The sequence below is a fragment of the Lithobates pipiens genome, unplaced genomic scaffold (genome assembly GCF_037356315.1).
Source record: "Lithobates pipiens isolate NorthernLeopardFrog02 unplaced genomic scaffold, aLitPip1_a1.2 Scaffold_16, whole genome shotgun sequence".
Lineage (NCBI taxonomy): Eukaryota > Metazoa > Chordata > Amphibia > Anura > Ranidae > Lithobates > Lithobates pipiens.
The window spans coordinates 37490815-37510073 of record NW_027507748.1 but is presented as its reverse complement, the minus strand read 5'-3'; the positions used below and the strand labels follow the sequence as shown (position 1 = coordinate 37510073).

Below are 19259 nucleotides of genomic sequence, written 5' to 3'. Positions count from 1 at the left end.
TCTATGATGCTCCTGTACATATACGTCAGCACTTTGAAGATGGATATCTCAGTAACAGCAGCTGCCACAACGGAGGTATCCATCTTTGGAGCTGGCGGTTCTATGTACGATAATGGTGGTCTCTGTGGCGGATTCGCCGGGAGATCACCGTTATCGGCGGCAGGAGAGGGGCCACCCCCTTCCTGCCGCTCTCCTGTGCCCTCCGCCGCTTACCGGAGCCATCGGCAGTGTCGGGGGCAGTCAGGACCTGTCCGTGGCTGGGTATGGAGACGAGTGAGGCTAAGATGGCCCCCACCCGTCTCTATACCATAGCAGGGCGGAAGCGACGTCAAAATGTCACGTCCGCCCATACGTCTTAAAGGCACATTTTTTTGCTGTCATTTTTTTTAAATGACAAAATTATTATTTTTTTTCTTTTATTGCGATTTATATGAGATCTGAGGACTTTTTGACCCCAGGTCTGATATTTAAGAGAACTTATACTTTTTTCTATTACAAGGGATGTTTACATTCCTTTTAATAGGAATACAAGTGACCCAAATTATTATTATTTTTTTAAACTGTGTAAAAATAAATAAAAGCAAATAAAGCAAATAAGAAAAAAAAAATTTTTTTTAAAGCGCCTCGTCCCGACGAGCTCGCGTGCAGAAGCGAGCGCATACGTGAGTAGCGCCCGCATATGAAAACGAGGGTCAAACCACACATGTGAGGTATCGCCACGATCATTAGTGTGAGAGCAATAATTCTAGCCCTAGAATTCCTCTGTAGCTCAAAACATGCAACCTGTAGAATTTTTTAAACGTCGGCTATGGAGATTTTTAAGGGTAAAAGTTTGACACCATTCCACGAGCGGGCACAATTTTGAAGCGTGACATGTTGGGTATCAATTTACTCGGCGTAACATTATCTTTCACAATATATAAAAAAAATGGGCTAACTTTACTGTTGTCTTACTTTTTTATTCAAAAAAAGTGAATTTTTTCACGCTTGTAAGACTGCTGCGCAAATACGGTGTGACAAAAAGTATTGCAATGACCGCCATTTTATTCTCTAGGGTGTTAGAAAAAAAATGTATAATGTTTGGGGGTTCTAAGTAATTTTCTAGAAAAAAAACGTGTTTTTAACTTGTAAACACAGAGGGGGTTATTTACGAAAGGCAAATCCACTTTGCACTGCAAGTACACTTGGAAGTGCAGTCGCTCTAAATATAAGGGGTAGATCTGAAATGAGGGGAAGCTCTGCTGATTTTATCATCCAATCATGTGCAAGCTAAAATGCTGTTTTTTATTTTCCTTGCATGTCCCCCTCAGATCTACAGCGACTGCACTTTCAAGTGCACTTGCAGTGCAAAGTGGCTTTTCCTTTAGTAAATAACCCCCAGAGTCTGAAAAAGAGGACTGGTCTTTAAGTGGTTAAAATACACCTATGATAAAAATGATAGACCCTCTATTTCTTTGTAAGCGGGCAAACTTACAAAATCTGCAGGGGATCAAATAATTATTTTCCCCGCTGTATGTGACAAAAACCTATATTTTTACGGAGGCATGTAAAGTTGCTTAAAATTCCAGGAAAGTCTCTTATTAGCACTGAGCTCAGGTGGGAGATAGGACAACCTAACGCCGCGTACACATGACCGGACTTTTCGAGGGACTAGGTCCGACGCACTTTCGGCGGAGTTCCGACTGACTTTCCGAATGAACGGACTTGGCCACACACAATCACACCAAAGTCCAGCGGAGTTCCGGTGGGGAAATGTAAAATCAAATGTTCTATTTCTAAAGTCCACCGGATTTTTGGCAAGCAAAGGTCCGATGGAGCCCACAAAAGATCGAATTGTCCGATGGACTCGTTCCGTCGGACCTTTGCTGTCAAAAAGTCCAGTCGTGTGTACGCGGCATTAGAGTCCAACACTTAGCCTGACAGGGAGAAAATACAAGTAGATAATCAAATATGGAGTGATATCTGAGAAGTAAGGCTGCACTGTTATAACAATTCTTCTCAAGCATTGCTTGCATGTCCAGTATGTATTGCACCGGCTATATATTAGGCCTTTTTTAAACTGTGTTTTAATATCAGCTGGAAGCTCACCTTCATTTATTATCTTCTTGGCTGCCACGGAGGATGACAGGTGAATGGGTTCCATAAAGATACTCTCCGTATAGGCGCTGGAAATTGTAGAAAAACTGCAAATAGAAATGGAAAATTAAAGCCTATCAGTCACATGTTTTCCATCAGTCACATCCTCGATGTCGGAGTATTTATTGCGCGCTACTCCATACACATAAAGAATTCACAAAAAAGAAAAGTACCCCCTAAAGCAAATCTCCGCACCACAAAGATATATGAAAAATAAGCTTTGTTATAAATCGCCAATTGTAAAACATCCCACGGGTATGACCCGCACAATAAAAAAAAAACATTGAAAAATACATATCAGCACAACAGTTCCTATAAAATTATATCTATCAGGGAACTCAAAATGAGTGACACCGACCCGAGTCAGTAAACCGCGTAGATGTGTAATACAAAGAAGGAAATTAAGCAAATGTATAAATTTACTTGCTATGTAAATATGTAAATGTAAAAATTTATTTGTTACTAAACCCAGGAGCTTGCACTCACTATATCTGGTCTTCCACAGTACACAGATCATGGAGATGCAATCGTTTTAATAAATATAAATGGCTAAATACATTTTCTCATCCGCAGTTTATAGCAGTCTTGTGACTTCTATCGGTGTCTGGTTAAAGCTTGTAGGAGGAGTTTTCATTCTCCTCTGACTGTCCTTTGAGGCTGCAGGATCCCTGACCCTCTGTCTGGACAGTGCTGATTCGCCCTGTGCTGATCACATGCACTCTCCGAAGAAAAAAAAAAAGCTCTCTAGCAATACACACCAAACTGAGCATGTGCAGCTTGTCCCCTAGCCTCTGTTCTATTAGGAGATGGATTAGGGACAGTGGAAGAGGGGGAGGATCAGAGAAGACAGGGTTAAACAGCCTTTTTACATAATGCACAGGATTAATCCCTTAGGTTCCACAGGGAGTATAACAAGCATGCGTTACTGCATATACAGAGCGATTTTACTGTTGTGGGTTTAATAACCCTTTGGGGTTGATTTACCAAAGGCAAATAGACAGTGCACTTTTCAAAGTGCAGTTGCTCCAGAGCTCAGTAAAGGAGGTAAAGCTTCACTTTGCAAACAATACCCAATCACATGCAAGGAAAGTATAAAACCTGCATTTTTGCTTGCACGTTATTGGATGATGGGAGTCAGCAAAGCTTCTGCTCATTTACTAAGCTCTGGAGCAACTGCTCTTGCAAAGTGCACAATCTATCTGCCTTTAGTAAATCAACCCCACTAAAAAAATAACAAAAATATGGCTTCATAGAGCTACTTGACCTCCAGGAGATTTACTCCCCTTGCCGACCAGGCCATTTTTTTGTGACACGGCACTGTTTTACTTTAACTAACTATTGCGCAGTCATGCAACGCTGTACTTAAATTAAATGTATATTTTTTTTTCCAAAAATAGAGATTTCTTTTGGGGTTGTTTGATCACCTCTGAGTTTTTTATTTTTTGCGCTATAAAAAAAAAAAAGGCCAATATTTTTTTTTTTTTTTTTAAATAAACAATATTTTTTACTTTTTGCTATAAAACATGTCTAATAAAAATGTTTTTAAAATCAAATTTCTTCATAAATGTAGGCCAAGATGTATTCTGCCACATTTTTTTTTTTTACAATGCCTTGAAAAAGTATTCATACCCCTTGAAACTTTCCACATGTTTTCATGTTACAGCCAAAAAATGTAAGAGTATTTTATTGGGATTTTATGTGATAGACCAACACAAAGTGGCACATAATTGTGACCTGGAAGGAAAATGATAAATGGTTTTCAAAATGTTTTACAAATAAATATGTGAAAAGTGTGGGGGGTACATTTGTATTCAGCCCCCCTTTTCTATGATACATCCAACTAAAATCTAGTGGAACCAATTGCCTTCAGAAGTCACCTAATTAATAAATAGAGAATTAATAAATAGAGTCCACCTGTGTGTAATTTAATCTCAGTATAAATACAGCTTTTCTGTGAATCCCTCAGAGTTTTGTTAGAGAACCTTAGAGAACAAACAGCATTATGAAGGTCAATGAGCAGATCAGACAGGTCAGGGATATGGTTGTAGAGAAGTTTAAAGCGGGGTTAGGTTATAAAAAAAAAAAAAATATCCCATACTTTGAACATCTCACAGAGCACTGTTCAATCCATCATCATCTGAAAATGGAAAGAGTATGGCATGACTGCAAACCCACCAAGACATGGCCGTCCACCTAAACTGACCAGCCGGGCAAGGAGAGCATTCATCAGAGAAGAGCCAAGAGGTCCATGGTAACTCTGGAGGAGCTGCAGAGATCCACAGCTCAGGTGGGAGAATCTGTCCACAGGACAACTATTAGTCGTGCTCTCCACAAATCTGACCTTTATGGAAGAGTGACAAGAAGAAAGACATTGTGGAAAGAAAGCCATAAGAAGCCCCGTTTGCAGTTTGTGAGAAGCCATGTGGGGGACACAGCAAATATGTGGAAGAAGGTGCTCTGGTCAGATGAGACCAAGATTGAACATTTTGACCTAAAAGCAAAACACTATGGGGGGTTATTTACTAAAGGAAAATCTACTTTGCACTGAAAGTGCACTGGGAAGTAAAGTCGCTGTAGATCTGAGGGGGACATGCAAGGAAAATAAAAAACAGCATTTTAGCTTGCACATGATTGGATGATAAAATTAGCAGAGCTTCCCCTCATTTCAGATCTACCCCTTAGATTTAGAGCTTCTGCACTTCCAAGTGCACTTGCAGTGCAGAGTGGATTTGCCTTTTCGTAAATAACACGCTATGTGTGGGGGAAAACTAACCCTGCACATCATCCTGAACACACCATCCCCACTGTGAAACATGGTGGTGGAAGGATCATGTTGTGGGGATGGTTTTATTCAGCAGGGACAGGGAAGCTGGTCAGAGTTGATGGGAAGATGGATGGAACCAAATCCAGGGCAATCTTAGAAGAAAACCCGTTAGAGTCTGCAAAAGACTTGAGACTGGGGCGGAGGTTCACCTTCCAGCAGGACAACGACCCGAAACATACAGCCAGAGCTACAATGGAATGGTTTAGATCGAAGCATATTCATGTGTTAGAATGGCCCAATCAAAGTCCAGACCTAAATCCAATTGAGAATCTGTGGCAAGACTTGAAAATTGCTGCTCACAGACGCTCTCCATCCAATCTCCATACCTCCCAACTTTTTTGAGATGGGAATGAGGGACACCTATAAGCAAAAGTATGCAGGCATAGGACACACCTCTGGCCACGCCCCCTTAAAGGAGAATTGTACAGAAAAACAAGATTGGTTAAACCCACAATTGCTCTTTTCTTACCACTACTATTCCTTTATATTGGCTTTTGGAATTTACAAATGCAGCAATTTAGAAATAAGATGAAAGGTTTAGTGCTGGAAAACACTTTTTGATAGATAAAGGATAGATTAGGATTCTTAATGTGTTAAGGCAAAAGGACCTCGGGGGGTGAAGAATTGCCCAATATGTTAGAAACCCCTGTTGAGCCACTGGCTTCAGGATCTTGTCCAGGAGGGAAAGGGGGATTACTTAAAAGATGATCAAGTGGAAGGGTGAGACCAAGTTGGGATTGGCACAATAAAATAAGCAACCCCCCTAAAGAGATCGGAACAGCTAATCTGTGCTAATCACACAGACCAGGCATAGTCAGAACTCCAGATTTCCATATGTTCTGGGTCGGTAATTTAGAAATGACTGAAGCCACTGAACCAACCAAACAGCCAGAGGACCAGCATTTCCCATAGAAGAAAGAGGTCAAGGGCGGCAGGTTCCATGTGTTCTCGGTATAGGCCTCCTTTCATTGGTCGTTGACTGGCCCTAATGAACACTTTCCACAAAGACCCAAAATATGTTGGGCTGGCTGTGGGGGGACAGGAGTGACGAGGGCTGGTGATAGGGAGCGCCTGATCCTGGGCACTTCTATAGGAAAGGGAGATTGTGGTGGTCAGCAGTGTTTCCCCTTGTGCATTAGCGGTTGTCATGGCAACAGCTCTTTTCTTGACACTTAAAAGTAGCGGCGGATCTTTTTGATTATTACAGAAAAACAAAACAAGAATAAACAGAGCGGCATTCAGTATTCCGTATACATAGAGACATCCACAGAGGGATACAATGTAACAATCCGGGATAAAGGTAAAAGTTCCATCTGTATATACCGGATACTTCCATTGTAATTCCCACCACCTTTTATATCTATAATCTGTCTGTGTATACAATTATCCTTCTATCCCTCCCACTCCTAGAATTATCTATCAATATCATCTATCCATCTACCATTGTACCTGGTTATCTTTTTATCCGTGAGATTACAATACTTTAAAAATCTGTCTATCTATCTATCTATCTATCTATCTATCTATCTATCTATCTATCTATCTATCTATCTATCTATCTATCTATCTATCTATCTATCTCTCTATCTCTCTATCTCTCTGTCTATCTATATATCTATCTACCTCCTATAAGCTATCTGTCTATCGATTTACCCCTTACATATCAATAATATATTTATATATAAATATATTTATTATTCTCTCTACAATATCTATCTATCTATCTACCTATCACATACCAAAAATCTATATACTTATTAATCCATCTACAGTATCTATTTATCTCCTATAATCCATAACCTATATATATTTTAACTATAATCTAGCCATCTCTTTTTATCTCTGTACCTATCACATACCAATAATATATTTACTTATTATTCCATCTACGGTATCTATCAATCTATCTATCCATCTATCTATCCATCATCCATAACCTATATATGTTATCTTCTATCTATCCATCTATCTATCTATCTATCTATCTATCTATCTATCTATCTATCTATCTATCTATCTATCTATCTATCTATCTATCTATCTACCCATGGGCGTAGCATAAGGGGTTGCAGGGGTCACAATCGCAACCTCTGTCCTCTGATTCTCCAGCGGTGATCCCTGTGCTCTGAATTCTCCAGCGGTGATCCCTGTGCTCTGATTCTCCAGCGGTGATCCCTGTCCTCTGATTCTCCAGCGGTGATCCCTGTCCTCTGATTCTTCTAGCTATATACTTATTAATCTACAGTATCTATATATCTCCTATAATCCATAACCAATATTGTTGTATGGTATCTATTATCTATCTATCTATCTATCTATCTATCTATCTATCTATCTATCTATCTATCTATCTATCTATCTATCTATCTATCTATCTATCTCTTTTCATCTCTGTACCTATTATATACCAATAATGTATCTATCTATCTCTTTTTATCTCAGTACCTATTTACCTATCACATACCAATAATATATTTACTTATTCTATCTATCTATCTATCTATCTATCTATCTATCTATCTATCTATCTATCTATCTATCTATCTATCTATCTATCTAACTATCTATCATCCATAACCTATATATGTTATCTTCTATCTATCTATCTATCTATCTATTTATCTATCTCTTTTTATCTCAGTACCTATTTACTTATCACATATCAATATTATATTTACTTATTATTCCATCTACGGTATCTATCTATCTATCTATCTATCTATCTATCTATCTATCTATCTATCTATCTATCTATGGGCATAGCATAAGGGGTTGCAGGGGTCACAATCACAACCCCAGTCCTCTGATTCTCCAGCGGTGATCCCTGTGCTCTGATTCTCCAGCGGTGATCCCTGTCCTCCGATCCTCCAGCGGTGATCCCTGTCCTCTGATCCTCCAGCGGTAATCCCTGTCCTCTGATTCTCCAGCGGTGATCCCTGTCCTCTGATCCTCCAGCGGTGATCCCTGTCCTCTGATTCTCCAGCGGTGATCCCTGTCCTCTGATTCTCCAGCGGTGATCCCTGTCCTCCGATCCTCCAGCGGTGATCCCTGTCCTCTGATCCTCCAGCGGTGATCCCTGTCCTCTGATTATCCAGGGGTCAGAGGCGGCTCTAGACTTTGTGAGGCCTTAGGCAAAACTTAGGCATGAGGCCCCATTCACTCTACAGTTTGTAGAGGCCAATCTGCTGACAGCCTTAAAGTGGAATTAAACTCTCCTATCCTTTACAGCCAAGGAAGATGCTTCTGTTTGATCTACAAATACCATGGTGCTGTTCCAACAAATACCTGTCAATTCTGAACAGGTGTCTATTTAGCGTGCCTACAGGAAAACAGCCTGGTGTAAGGGTGTCCTATTAGCAAAGACTTATGCCAGGGTCCTTTCTCAGGCACTTACTGAAAGCCAACCAAAACAAAAAAAAAAACACTTTTTGTTTCAAAATACAACAATATTAATACAATACCACAATATATGTGCTAACTATAGTTGAGGCTCATACACAAACCTCCTGGGAGGTTTTAACAGTAGTGTACTTTTTTAAGGTCAGAGACTTTGAAGACAATGATACAGGAGATGGTCAGAGACTGTGCGGACAATGATACAGGAGATGGTTTTATTATGGTAATGACAAGCAAACTCTTACCTGGCTAACACGGTAACAAATGTTGGAGCCACAGACAGGATGCTGACAGACAATCACACCACAAAGATGCAGGTGATGGTCAGAGACTGTGCAGACAATGATACAGGAGACGGTCAGACACTGTGCAGACAATGATACAGGAGACGGTCAGACACTGTGCAGACAATGATACAGGAGACGGTCAGACACTGTGCAGACAATGATACAGGACTGTGTGAGTAAGGTGCTCAAAATTTTTGAAAAAAAACACAAATTTCAGCCTCACGGTGCCCCAGCAAATGCAGCCGCCACTGTGCCCCATCAAATGCAGCCGCCACTGTGCGGGGAGGCTATTTTGGTGCCCCTGCAAAGTGCTGCCCTAGGCCTGGGCCTTGTCGGCCTAGGCCAAGACACAGCACTGAGACAAGGTACAGACCATGTGACCGTGAGACACAGACAGGGTACTGGGGGCAGACCGTGAGACACAGACAGGGTACTGGGGGCAGACCGTGAGACACAGACAGGGTACTGGGGGCAGACCGTGAGACACAGACAGGGTACTGGGGGCAGACCGTGAGACACAGACAGGGTACTGGGGGCAGACCGTTAGACACAGACAGGGTACTGGGGGCAGACCGTTAGACACAGACAGGGTACTGGGGGCAGACCGTGAGAGACAGACAGGGTACTGGGGGCAGACCGTGAGAGACAGACAGGGTACTGGGGACAGACCGTGAGAGACAGACAGGGTACTGGGGATAGACCGTGAGAGACAGACAGGGTACTGGGGACAGACCGTGAGAGACAGACAGGGTACTGGGGACAGACCTTGGGAGACAGACAGGGTACTGGGGACAGACCGTGAGAGACAGACAGGGTACTAGGGACAGACCGTGAGAGACAGACAGGGTACTGGGGGCAGACCGTGAGAGACAGACAGGGTACTGGGGACAGACCATGAGAGACAGACAGGGTACTGGGGACAGACCGTGAGACAGACAGGGTACTGGGGGCAGACCGTGAGACAGACAGGGTACTGGGGGTAGACCGTGAGACAGACAGGGTACTGGGGGTAGACCGTGAGACAGACAGGGTACTGGGGGTAGACCGTGAGACAGACAGGGTACTGGGGGTAGACTGTGAGACAGACAGGGTACTAGGGGTAGACTGTGAGACAGACAGGGTACTGGGGGTAGACTGTGAGGCAGACAGGGTACTGGGGGTAGACAGTGAGGCAGACAGGGTACTGGGGGTAGACAGTGAGACAGACAGGGTACTGGGGGTAGACTGTGAGACAGACAGGGTACTGGGGGCAGACTGTGAGGCAGACAGGGTACTGGGGGTAGACAGTGAGACAGACAGGGTACTGGGGGTAGACAGTGAGACAGACAGGGTACTGGGGGCAGACTGTGAGACAGACAGGGTACTGGGGGCAGACTGTGAGACAGACAGGGTACTGGGGGCAGACTGTGAGACAGACAGGGTACTGGGGGCAGACTGTGAGACAGACAGGGTACTGGGGGCAGACTGTGAGACAGACAGGGTACTGGGGGTAGACTGTGAGACAGACAGGGTACTGGGGGTAGACTGTGAGACAGACAGGGTACTGGGGGTAGACAGTGAGACAGACAGGGTACTGGGGTTAGACAGTGAGACAGACAGGGTACTGGGGGTAGACTGTGAGACAGACAGGGTACTGGGGGTAGACTGTGTGACAGACAGGGTACTGGGGGTAGACAGTGAGACAGACAGGGTACTGGGGGTAGACAGTGAGACAGACAGGGTACTGGGGGCAGACTGTGAGACAGACAGGGTACTGGGGGCAGACTGTGAGGCAGACAGGGTACTGGGGGTAGACTGTGAGGCAGACAGGGTACTGGGGGTAGACAGTGAGGCAGACAGGGTACTGGGGGTAGACAGTGAGGCAGACAGGGTACTGGGGGTAGACAGTGAGGCAGACAGGGTACTGGAGGTAGACAGTGAGACAGACAGGGTACTGGGGGTAGACTATGAGACAGACAGGGTACTGGGGGCAGACTGTGAGGCAGACAGGGTACTGGGGGTAGACAGTGAGACAGACAGGGTACTGGGGGCAGACTGTGAGACAGGCAGGGTACTGGGGGTAGACTGTGAGGCAGACAGGGTATTGGGGGTAGACAGTGAGACAGACAGGGTACTGGGGGTAGACAGTGAGACAGACAGGGTACTGGGGGCAGACTGTGAGACAGACAGGGTACTGGGGGCAGACTGTGAGACAGACAGGGTCCTGGGGGCAGACTGTGAGACAGACAGGGTACTGGGGGCAGACTGTGAGACAGACAGGGTACTGGGGGCAGACTGTGAGACAGACAGGGTACTGGGGGCAGACTGTGAGACAGACAGGGTACTGGGGGCAGACTGTGAGACAGACAGGGTACTGGGGGCAGACTGTGAGTCAGACAGGGTACTGGGGGCAGACTGTGAGACAGACAGGGTACTGGGGGTAGACTGTGAGACAGACAGGGTACTGGGGGTAGACAGTGAGACAGACAGGGTACTGGGGGTAGACAGTGAGACAGACAGGGTACTGGGGGCAGACTGTGAGACAGACAGGGTACTGGGGGCAGACTGTGAGACAGACAGGGTACTGGGGGTAGACAGTGAGACAGACAGGGTACTGGGGGTAGACAGTGAGACAGACAGGGTACTGGGGGTAGACCGTGAGAGACAGACAGGGTACTGGGGGTAGACCGTGAGAGACAGACAGGGTACTGGGGGTAGACTGTGAGACAGACAGGGTACTGGGGTTAGACAGTGAGACAGACAGGGTACTGGGGGTAGACTGTGAGACAGACAGGGTACTGGGGGTAGACTGTGAGACAGACAGGGTACTGGGGGCAGACTGTGAGGCAGACAGGGTACTGGGGGTAGACAGTGAGACAGACAGGGTACTGGGGGTAGACTGTGAGACAGACAGGGTACTGGGGGCAGACTGTGAGACAGACAGGGTACTGGGGGTAGACTGTGAGACAGACAGGGTACTGGGGGTAGACAGTGAGACAGACAGGGTACTGGGGGCAGACTGTGAGACAGACAGGGTACTGGGGGCAGACTGTGAGACAGACAGGGTACTGGGGGTAGACAGTGAGACAGACAGGGTACTGGGGGTAGACTGTGAAACAGAGACAGACCATGAGACTGTGACAGTCAGGGTACTGGCCATGAGACCATAGCAAGACCGGGTAATGTATTATGTACAGACAGCATGATGATGTATGTACTGTACCTGCTCCTCAGTCTTCTACACTACTAAAGGCAGCATGAGAACGAAGCAGGCGACAGGTGATGTTGTCTTTGCGCTCCCTGGCCTCATGCAGTGCAATCTGGGAGTTGTAGTCTCTGCACAGCAGAGGCACCAGAGGCCCAAGTCTGTTGTCTGTGCTGTGAAGAACTACAACTCTCGCCATGCACTGGGGCTGCCGACTGGGGAAAGGCTAGGAGGACAGCGCCGCAACGGTGGAGCCTGTTATTGGATGCAGCCTGACTGAGCCCAGATGATTGATGTCATCTAACTCGTCCGCGGCGGCGGAGGCTCATCAGCTCAGACAGGCGGCGCGGCGTCTATGTGCAGCACCCGCCCGCTCGCTCACCCCGCAACACACACTGACCGTTCCACTCCTGAGTCCGCACCATGTTTCCTGTCAGGCAAATTAGGTGGCCGCGGCCCGCGAGGCCCTTCTGAGGGCGAGGCCTAAGGCAATCGCCTAATTTGCCTAATTAAAGAGCCGCCTCTGACGGTGGAGCCTGTTATTGGATGCAGCCTGACTGAGCCCAGATGATTGATGTCATCTAACTCGTCCGCGGCGGCGGAGGCTCATCAGCTCAGACAGGCGGCGCGGCGTCTATGTGCAGCACCCGCCCGCTCGCTCACCCCGCAACACACACTGACCGTTCCACTCCTGAGTCCGCACCATGTTTCCTGTCAGGCAAATTAGGTGGCCGCGGCCCGCGAGGCCCTTCTGAGGGCGAGGCCTAAGGCAATCGCCTAATTTGCCTAATTAAAGAGCCGCCTCTGCCAGGGGTGATCCCTGTCTTCTGATTCCCCAGCGATGATCCCTGTCCTCTGATTCTCCAGCGGTGATCCCTGTCCTCTGATTCTCCAGTGGTGATCCCTGTCCTCTGATTCTTCAGCAGTAATCCCTGTCCTCTGATTCTCCAGCCGTAATCCCTGTCCTCTGATATAAAGAGGAACTCTGGGAACTCAAAACTTTTAAGCCACTTTGAGTATCTTGGTGTGCGGTGGATGTATCTGCACGCACGTTGGCAGTAGTGGGGGAGGGGGGGGGGCAGGTCAACTTTTGCATCGGGCCCACAAGCTTCAAGCTACGCCTCTGAATCAATCTATCTATCTATCTATCTATCTATCTCTTTTTATTTCTGTACCTATCTCATACCAATATTATATTTACTTATTATTCCATTTACGGTATCTATCAATCTATCATCCATAACCTATATATGTTACCTGTAATCTATCTATCTATCTATCTATCTATCTATCTATCTATCTATCTATCTATCTCTGTACTAATTTACGTATCACATACCAATTAGCTATATACTTATTAATCCATCTACAGTATCTATATATCTCCTATAATCCATAACCAATATTGTTGTATGGTATCTATCTATCTATCTATCTATCTACCTATCTCCCTATCTGTCTCTTTTTATCTCTGTACTTATTATATACCAATAATGTATCTATCTATCTCTTTTTATCTCAGTACCTATTTACCTATCACATACCAATATTATATTTACTTATTATTTCATCTACTCTATCTATCTATCTATCTATCTATCTATCTATCTATCTATCTATCTATCTATCTATCTATCTATCTATCTATCTATCTCTTTTTATCTCAGTACCTATTTACCTATCACATATCAATATTATATTTACTTATTATTCCAGCTACGGTATCTATCTATCTATCTATCTATCTATCTATCTATCTATCTCTCTCCCACCCAATATCTATCTATCTATCTATCTATCTATCTATCTATCTATCTATCTATCTATCTATCTATCTATCTATCTATCTATCTATCTCTGATATACCTATAATACACCAATATGTAATAAATAATTGTAGTATTTCATCACGTATCTCTTCTCCATGTAGAAGTGTAGTCTCTTGTTGGAGTTGTACATTCTCTCCATGTGCCCCTCTTTCCTCCAGCCGCCTCTGCCGGGTTCCACTCTTTGCCGCCTTAAAACTTGCCCCAGATGACGAGCGTCGTTCCTTTTGCCAAAGAACACTGGGACGCAGGATATCTAAAATGGTTCTGTCTTTTTAATTAATGCTAGTCCTCCTCACATAGTTCCATGATAGAATATATATTTTATTTGCTCTCTCCCTCTATCACCCCAATGCATCATGACTCGGTTCCTAGTAGAAGGTTAATCTATGGAGATATGATATATCACTCCAAAATAATACAAAGCCCCATTTATCGAGTCCACCGCGCTTTTCTGCTAGTAGATTTTTTTTTTTTTATCGTATGTTCTCTTACATGTTTATTTATTTATTTTATTTTTATTTGTATTTATTTTTTTTTCATTTTCCTCAGCAGTAGCCCCAGAGCTATGTTCTTGTCCCCCCCTTGTATCTGGTTGCATTCCAACTTCCAATTATATGCATGCCAAAATGGTCAGCGACACACAGAGCCTTGGTACGAAAATACATCACAAGGATAAATTTTAAAAAGGAAAAAAAAAAAAAAAAAATCCTGTTTCTGCAGTGGAAATAATGGCAGGGGATTCAATCAGCTAGCGCTGGTGGTTTTTGTATCCAAGGTGACAGAAATAGCCCTACACATTCATCATGTTATATATTACCAACGGATCGATACCAGGGTAGCCATCTGGATACAGGTCGAGAGGGAAGGATCATCAAGGCTTTTTCATGTCAGTCACAAAGCATTCTGGGAGTTGGGGAGATGGACGCCTCATCCTGTGTTTTTAGTCCTGCTTTTCTCAGAAGAGAATTAAAGGGCAGAAAATGCCAGATTTTTTTTTTTTCACAGAAAAATAAAATACTACCTCTCCTCAAACATATAAAATATAAATCTGTTTTTCTTGTATTGTCATTTGGCTTAGAAGATCTTACTGATCTTATAAAAAATAACTAAATACATTTAATAGAAATTAAAAAAAAATGCTTTTGTTGTCATAATATTAAACGTGCATTTCCAATTTTACTTTATTGTTTTTGACAATTTGAAAACATTTATTTATTTGAATTTTTTAACGTATCATCAGTGTTTATCAAAATATATTTAAGCCAGCCTTTCATTGTTTTTTTGTCTTTTTTTTACCTTGACTAGGATAAAATTAAAGTAAAAAGTAGGATAAAATTAAAGTAATTACATAATACCTAGAATAAAATTAAAGTAATAACTAGAATAAGATCAAGGAAATAAAATAATAACTAGGATAAAATGAAAAATGATTACAAATGTAATATAAAGTAAATTCTGATTATTATTAAATAAAAAAAAAAAACAGAACAGAAAGGAAATAAAACATGTAAAGGCTTCATAGAATGCACAGAGCTTTGCTATGTAATAACACAGCAGTTTATGAAAAATAAAAATAAAAGTAAAATCTGTAGATTCAGGAGAAAATAATCTGGGACCAATGTTTTTTTTTTTGTTTTTTTATATTGCTACTGTTGTTTGGTTGTGTGTGTACCAGCAAATGTTATATTGGCCATTTTGTCCATTTCCAGGAATAACCATTAACTATTGCAAGCTGTCCTAATATACCCATGCCGGTACATACAAATTATTACTAGAAAAGCCCAGCTCTAACCAATGAGCTTTCCACTCCGTGCAAGAACATCACAACTGTTAATAAGGGTGGTTGTCAACTGGACCCACAAAATGAAATTTTCAGCAAACAGATCTGTTTACATGTCCCGTACTGCAGATTAATAAAGAGCAGGGAAATCAAGGGATTTATTCATCAAAGTTCACAGTGATTTTTTTTTCCTTTTTTTTTTTTTTTTTTTTTTTGTAGTATGCACTAAATAAATAATCACTTTGTACATAAAAAGATATTTTTTCTACAGGATGGAATATTTAGAAAATAAATTATGCACTCAATGTAATTTTAAACATTTCAGGGCGGTACATGTTTTAGCACAGCAAACTGTAAAATATATATATATATATATATATATATATATATATATATATATATATAGAAAGGCTAGTATGGTGGCCTGAAATTATGGGAGGAGCCCGGTGGAATATATAACCAGCCGTCCGCCCGTCTTCCTCGTCGGTTCCGGTGCGCGATACCTGATACGTCAGATATCAAGGGCCGACTATCCTAGACCAGACGCAGTGAGCCCGTTCGTGAGTTCCCGCGTTGTTCGTCTCCGTCTTGACCGTCTTCCCGTTCATCAGCGTCCGTGGGTTTCGCCGTCGGAGTGTCGTCTTACCCATCGAATTTGTCGTTACACGTCGGGCCGGCTGTCGCAGGTAGGGCTTCGGCACCCCCTTTTCGGTTCATGTATTACGATGTCCCATCAACATTCCCTGAACTCACGAACCGCTCGGATGTTTTACTGTGGCTCTCGTACTCATGTCACTGTTTCTACATTCGATGTAGTCGTTATCACCTTCGGTCGATCACGCCACGTCAGGCGATTCATTCGCAGGTACGACATTCGAAACCGTTCGACTCCCCGAGCATTTCTATTAGTATCGGTCGAATCGTTCGACTCACAGCCGACTGCTTGTTACGACAAAGCAAGCAGTCCGCACGTATCGGTTGGTCTGCTCCAGTTCGAATATATCTCATCATTCATGCAGTTGTGTTATGTATCTCATTTTCATCTCATTTCAAGTCATTTCAGTCCCACTCATTTCTACCGATTCAAATCATTTCTGTCACTAGCCGCGCTCCGGCGCGAATCCTGTCGCACCTCTGGTGCACCGATTCGCTTTGAAGTGCCCCAGGGTTCGGCCTCATTTCTGTACATGCTCCAGAGACTGAGTCACTCGCAGGTTCACGCACGGTCCCTGATTCTTGTCTTTGTCATGGCATATCATTTCTGTCACTTATTACGCTCCAATTCGAATCCTGTCGCATTCTTCTATGCACCGATTCGTCCTGGTGTGCCCAGCTGCTACGCCTCATTTCGGTACATGCTCCAGAGACGGATTCTTTTCGTAACCTGCAGTCCAGTCGTTGAATCCGGTCTCTGTCATGGGATATCATTTCTGTCACTTATTACACTCCAATTCGAATCCTGTCGCATTCTTTTATGCACTGATTCGTTCTGGTGTGCCCAGCTGCTACGCCTCATTTCAGTACATGCTCCAGAGACGGATTCTTTCTTGTAACCATCAGTCCAGTCGTTGAATCTTGTCTCTGTCATGGCATATCATTTCTGTCACTTATTACGCTCCAATTCGAATCCTGTCGCATTCCTTATGCACCGATTCGTTCTGGTGTGCCCAGCTGCTACGCCTCATTTCAGTACATGCTCCAAAGACAGGATTCATCTGTTTGGTTCAAGGGCTCGTCCTCTGATTCTTGTCTTTGTCATGGGTTTTTCATTTCATTTCACCTATCACGTTCCGGTACGAATAGTCACATCTGTGTACCAAATTCGTCTCGGCGTGCCCCAGGAATGGCCTCATTTCAGTACATGCTCCAGAATCCGTTTCGTGCTCGGTCGCAAGTTGTGGCATGGCGATCCGGATCTCTGTCATGGCAGGTTCTCTCATTTCACTGTCACATACCGCTTCCCGGCTTGGGTCCAGTTGATTCTTCAATGTTTGGATGCCTGCCGGGGGCCTTGCTCCTCGGCCTCATTTCATTATAGATTGCCTCAAAAGGGGAAAACACAGCTTTGTTTAGGCGTGTCTCGCTGTTTTCTCCACATACAAGCGTAGACTTCTTGCAATCGTTGCAAACACACATCCAAGCGTAGACTTCTCGCAATCGTTGCAAGCACGCATCCAGACATAGACTTCTCGCAATCATTACAAGCACGCATTCGAGCATAGACCTCTTGCACTTATTACTAGCACGCATTCGAGCATAGACCTCTTGCAATCGTTGCAAGCACGCATTCGAGCATAGACCTCTTGCAATCGTTGCAAGCACGCATTCGAGCATAGACCTCTTGCACTCATTACAAGCACGCATTCGGGCATAGACCTCTTGCAATCGCTGCAAGCACGCATTCGAGCATAGACCTCTCGCGATCATTACAAGCACGCATTCGAGCATAGACCTCTTACACTCATTACAAGCATGCATTCAAGCATAGACCTCTTGCAATCATTGCATGCACGCATTCGAGCATAGACCTCTGGCGATCATTGCAAGCACGCATTCGAGCATAGTCCTCTTGCAATCATGGCAAGCACGCATTCGAGCATAGACCTCTTGCAATCGTTGCAAGCAGGTGTCCAGGCACAACTTGTTGCAATCATTGCTGGCAGGCACTTCTGGCTTGCTCAATAGATTGCTTTAGGGAAAACCTGGATACCTTCCTAAATGTACGTTGTATTACGGGGTACTTATATTTATAGGTATAGGTGATCCAGGGAAAAAATCCGATTGCCTCTCGAGGGGTCAGGAAGGAATTTTTTCCCCGGCTGTAGCAAATTGGCCTATGCTCTGTTGGTTTTTTTTTTGCCTTCCTCTGGATCAGCTGCGGGCGTAGAATTGGGTGTGTCGGGTTGTGTGATACCCTATTTATTTTGATTTGGTTGGACCGGATGGACTTCTGTCTTTTCCGGCCTGGCTACCCATGAAGCCTACCATAATTCCTTGCAGTCATTGCAGGCACGAGTCCTGGCACAACTCCTTGCATTAGTTGCAGGCACGCATCCTAGCATAACATCTTGCAGTCGTGGCAAGCACGCATCCTGGGTAACATCTTGCAATCATCGCAAGCACGCATCCAAACATGCATTCAAGCACAACTCCTGTAGTCTTCGCAGTGCACATGCGGTAACACGAATTGCTCACAGTCACTACGTATACATCTCCAGTGACAAACTCCCGGGCAATTGTCGCAAGCACATGTTTAAACACAACTTTTAGTCATGCCAAGGCTCGCGACTTAGCATAACTTCTTGCAATCATTCGTTGGCAAGCACGTTCTCAGTGGCACACAAACTGGCTACACGTCATTTTCAGCAGCACTTAATTGGCCACTCGTCTCCTGTGGCTTTTCTTACAAACCACTCACTGTTGTCTGTCTATCCGTCTCTTCCTTAGGACAGTTGAGTTCAGTTTCCGTCCCGCACCAGGATCATGTTGTCACACGCAACTGGCTTCTTCCTGTAGCACGCCCAGGCTATTTCTAGCCAGCGTTCAGCATTTCTTATCCTTACAGTGCATGGAGAGCCATCTGTCGTTACGGCCCATACAGCAAGATCCCCACCACGAGGCATCCAGAGGCTTCAGCCCATAGCCAACGGCAAACGCTCGCCATCACAACTGCCATCTTTAGGGGCATATTATATCCTCGCATATTCTCCAGTCTAGTCGTCCAAAAGACACCTACAGTCCCTACACGGCATGTTGAGTTCGCTATGCGCATCATCCCTCAGGGTCGCGCCTTGTGTCACGCCTATTGGTCTTACTGTCCCTC

At 44.2% G+C, this 19259-nt stretch overlaps 1 protein-coding gene across 1 annotated transcript in view; it reads right to left on the bottom strand.

The window, feature by feature from the left end:
• Positions 1-19259, bottom strand: part of STYXL2 (serine/threonine/tyrosine interacting like 2) — a 150826-nt gene that overhangs the window by 31622 nt on the left and 99945 nt on the right. The window contains exon 3 of the mRNA XM_077479744.1: positions 2089-2183. Coding sequence (XP_077335870.1) covers positions 2089-2183 — 95 coding nt within the window. The remainder of the gene's footprint in view (positions 1-2088; positions 2184-19259) is intronic.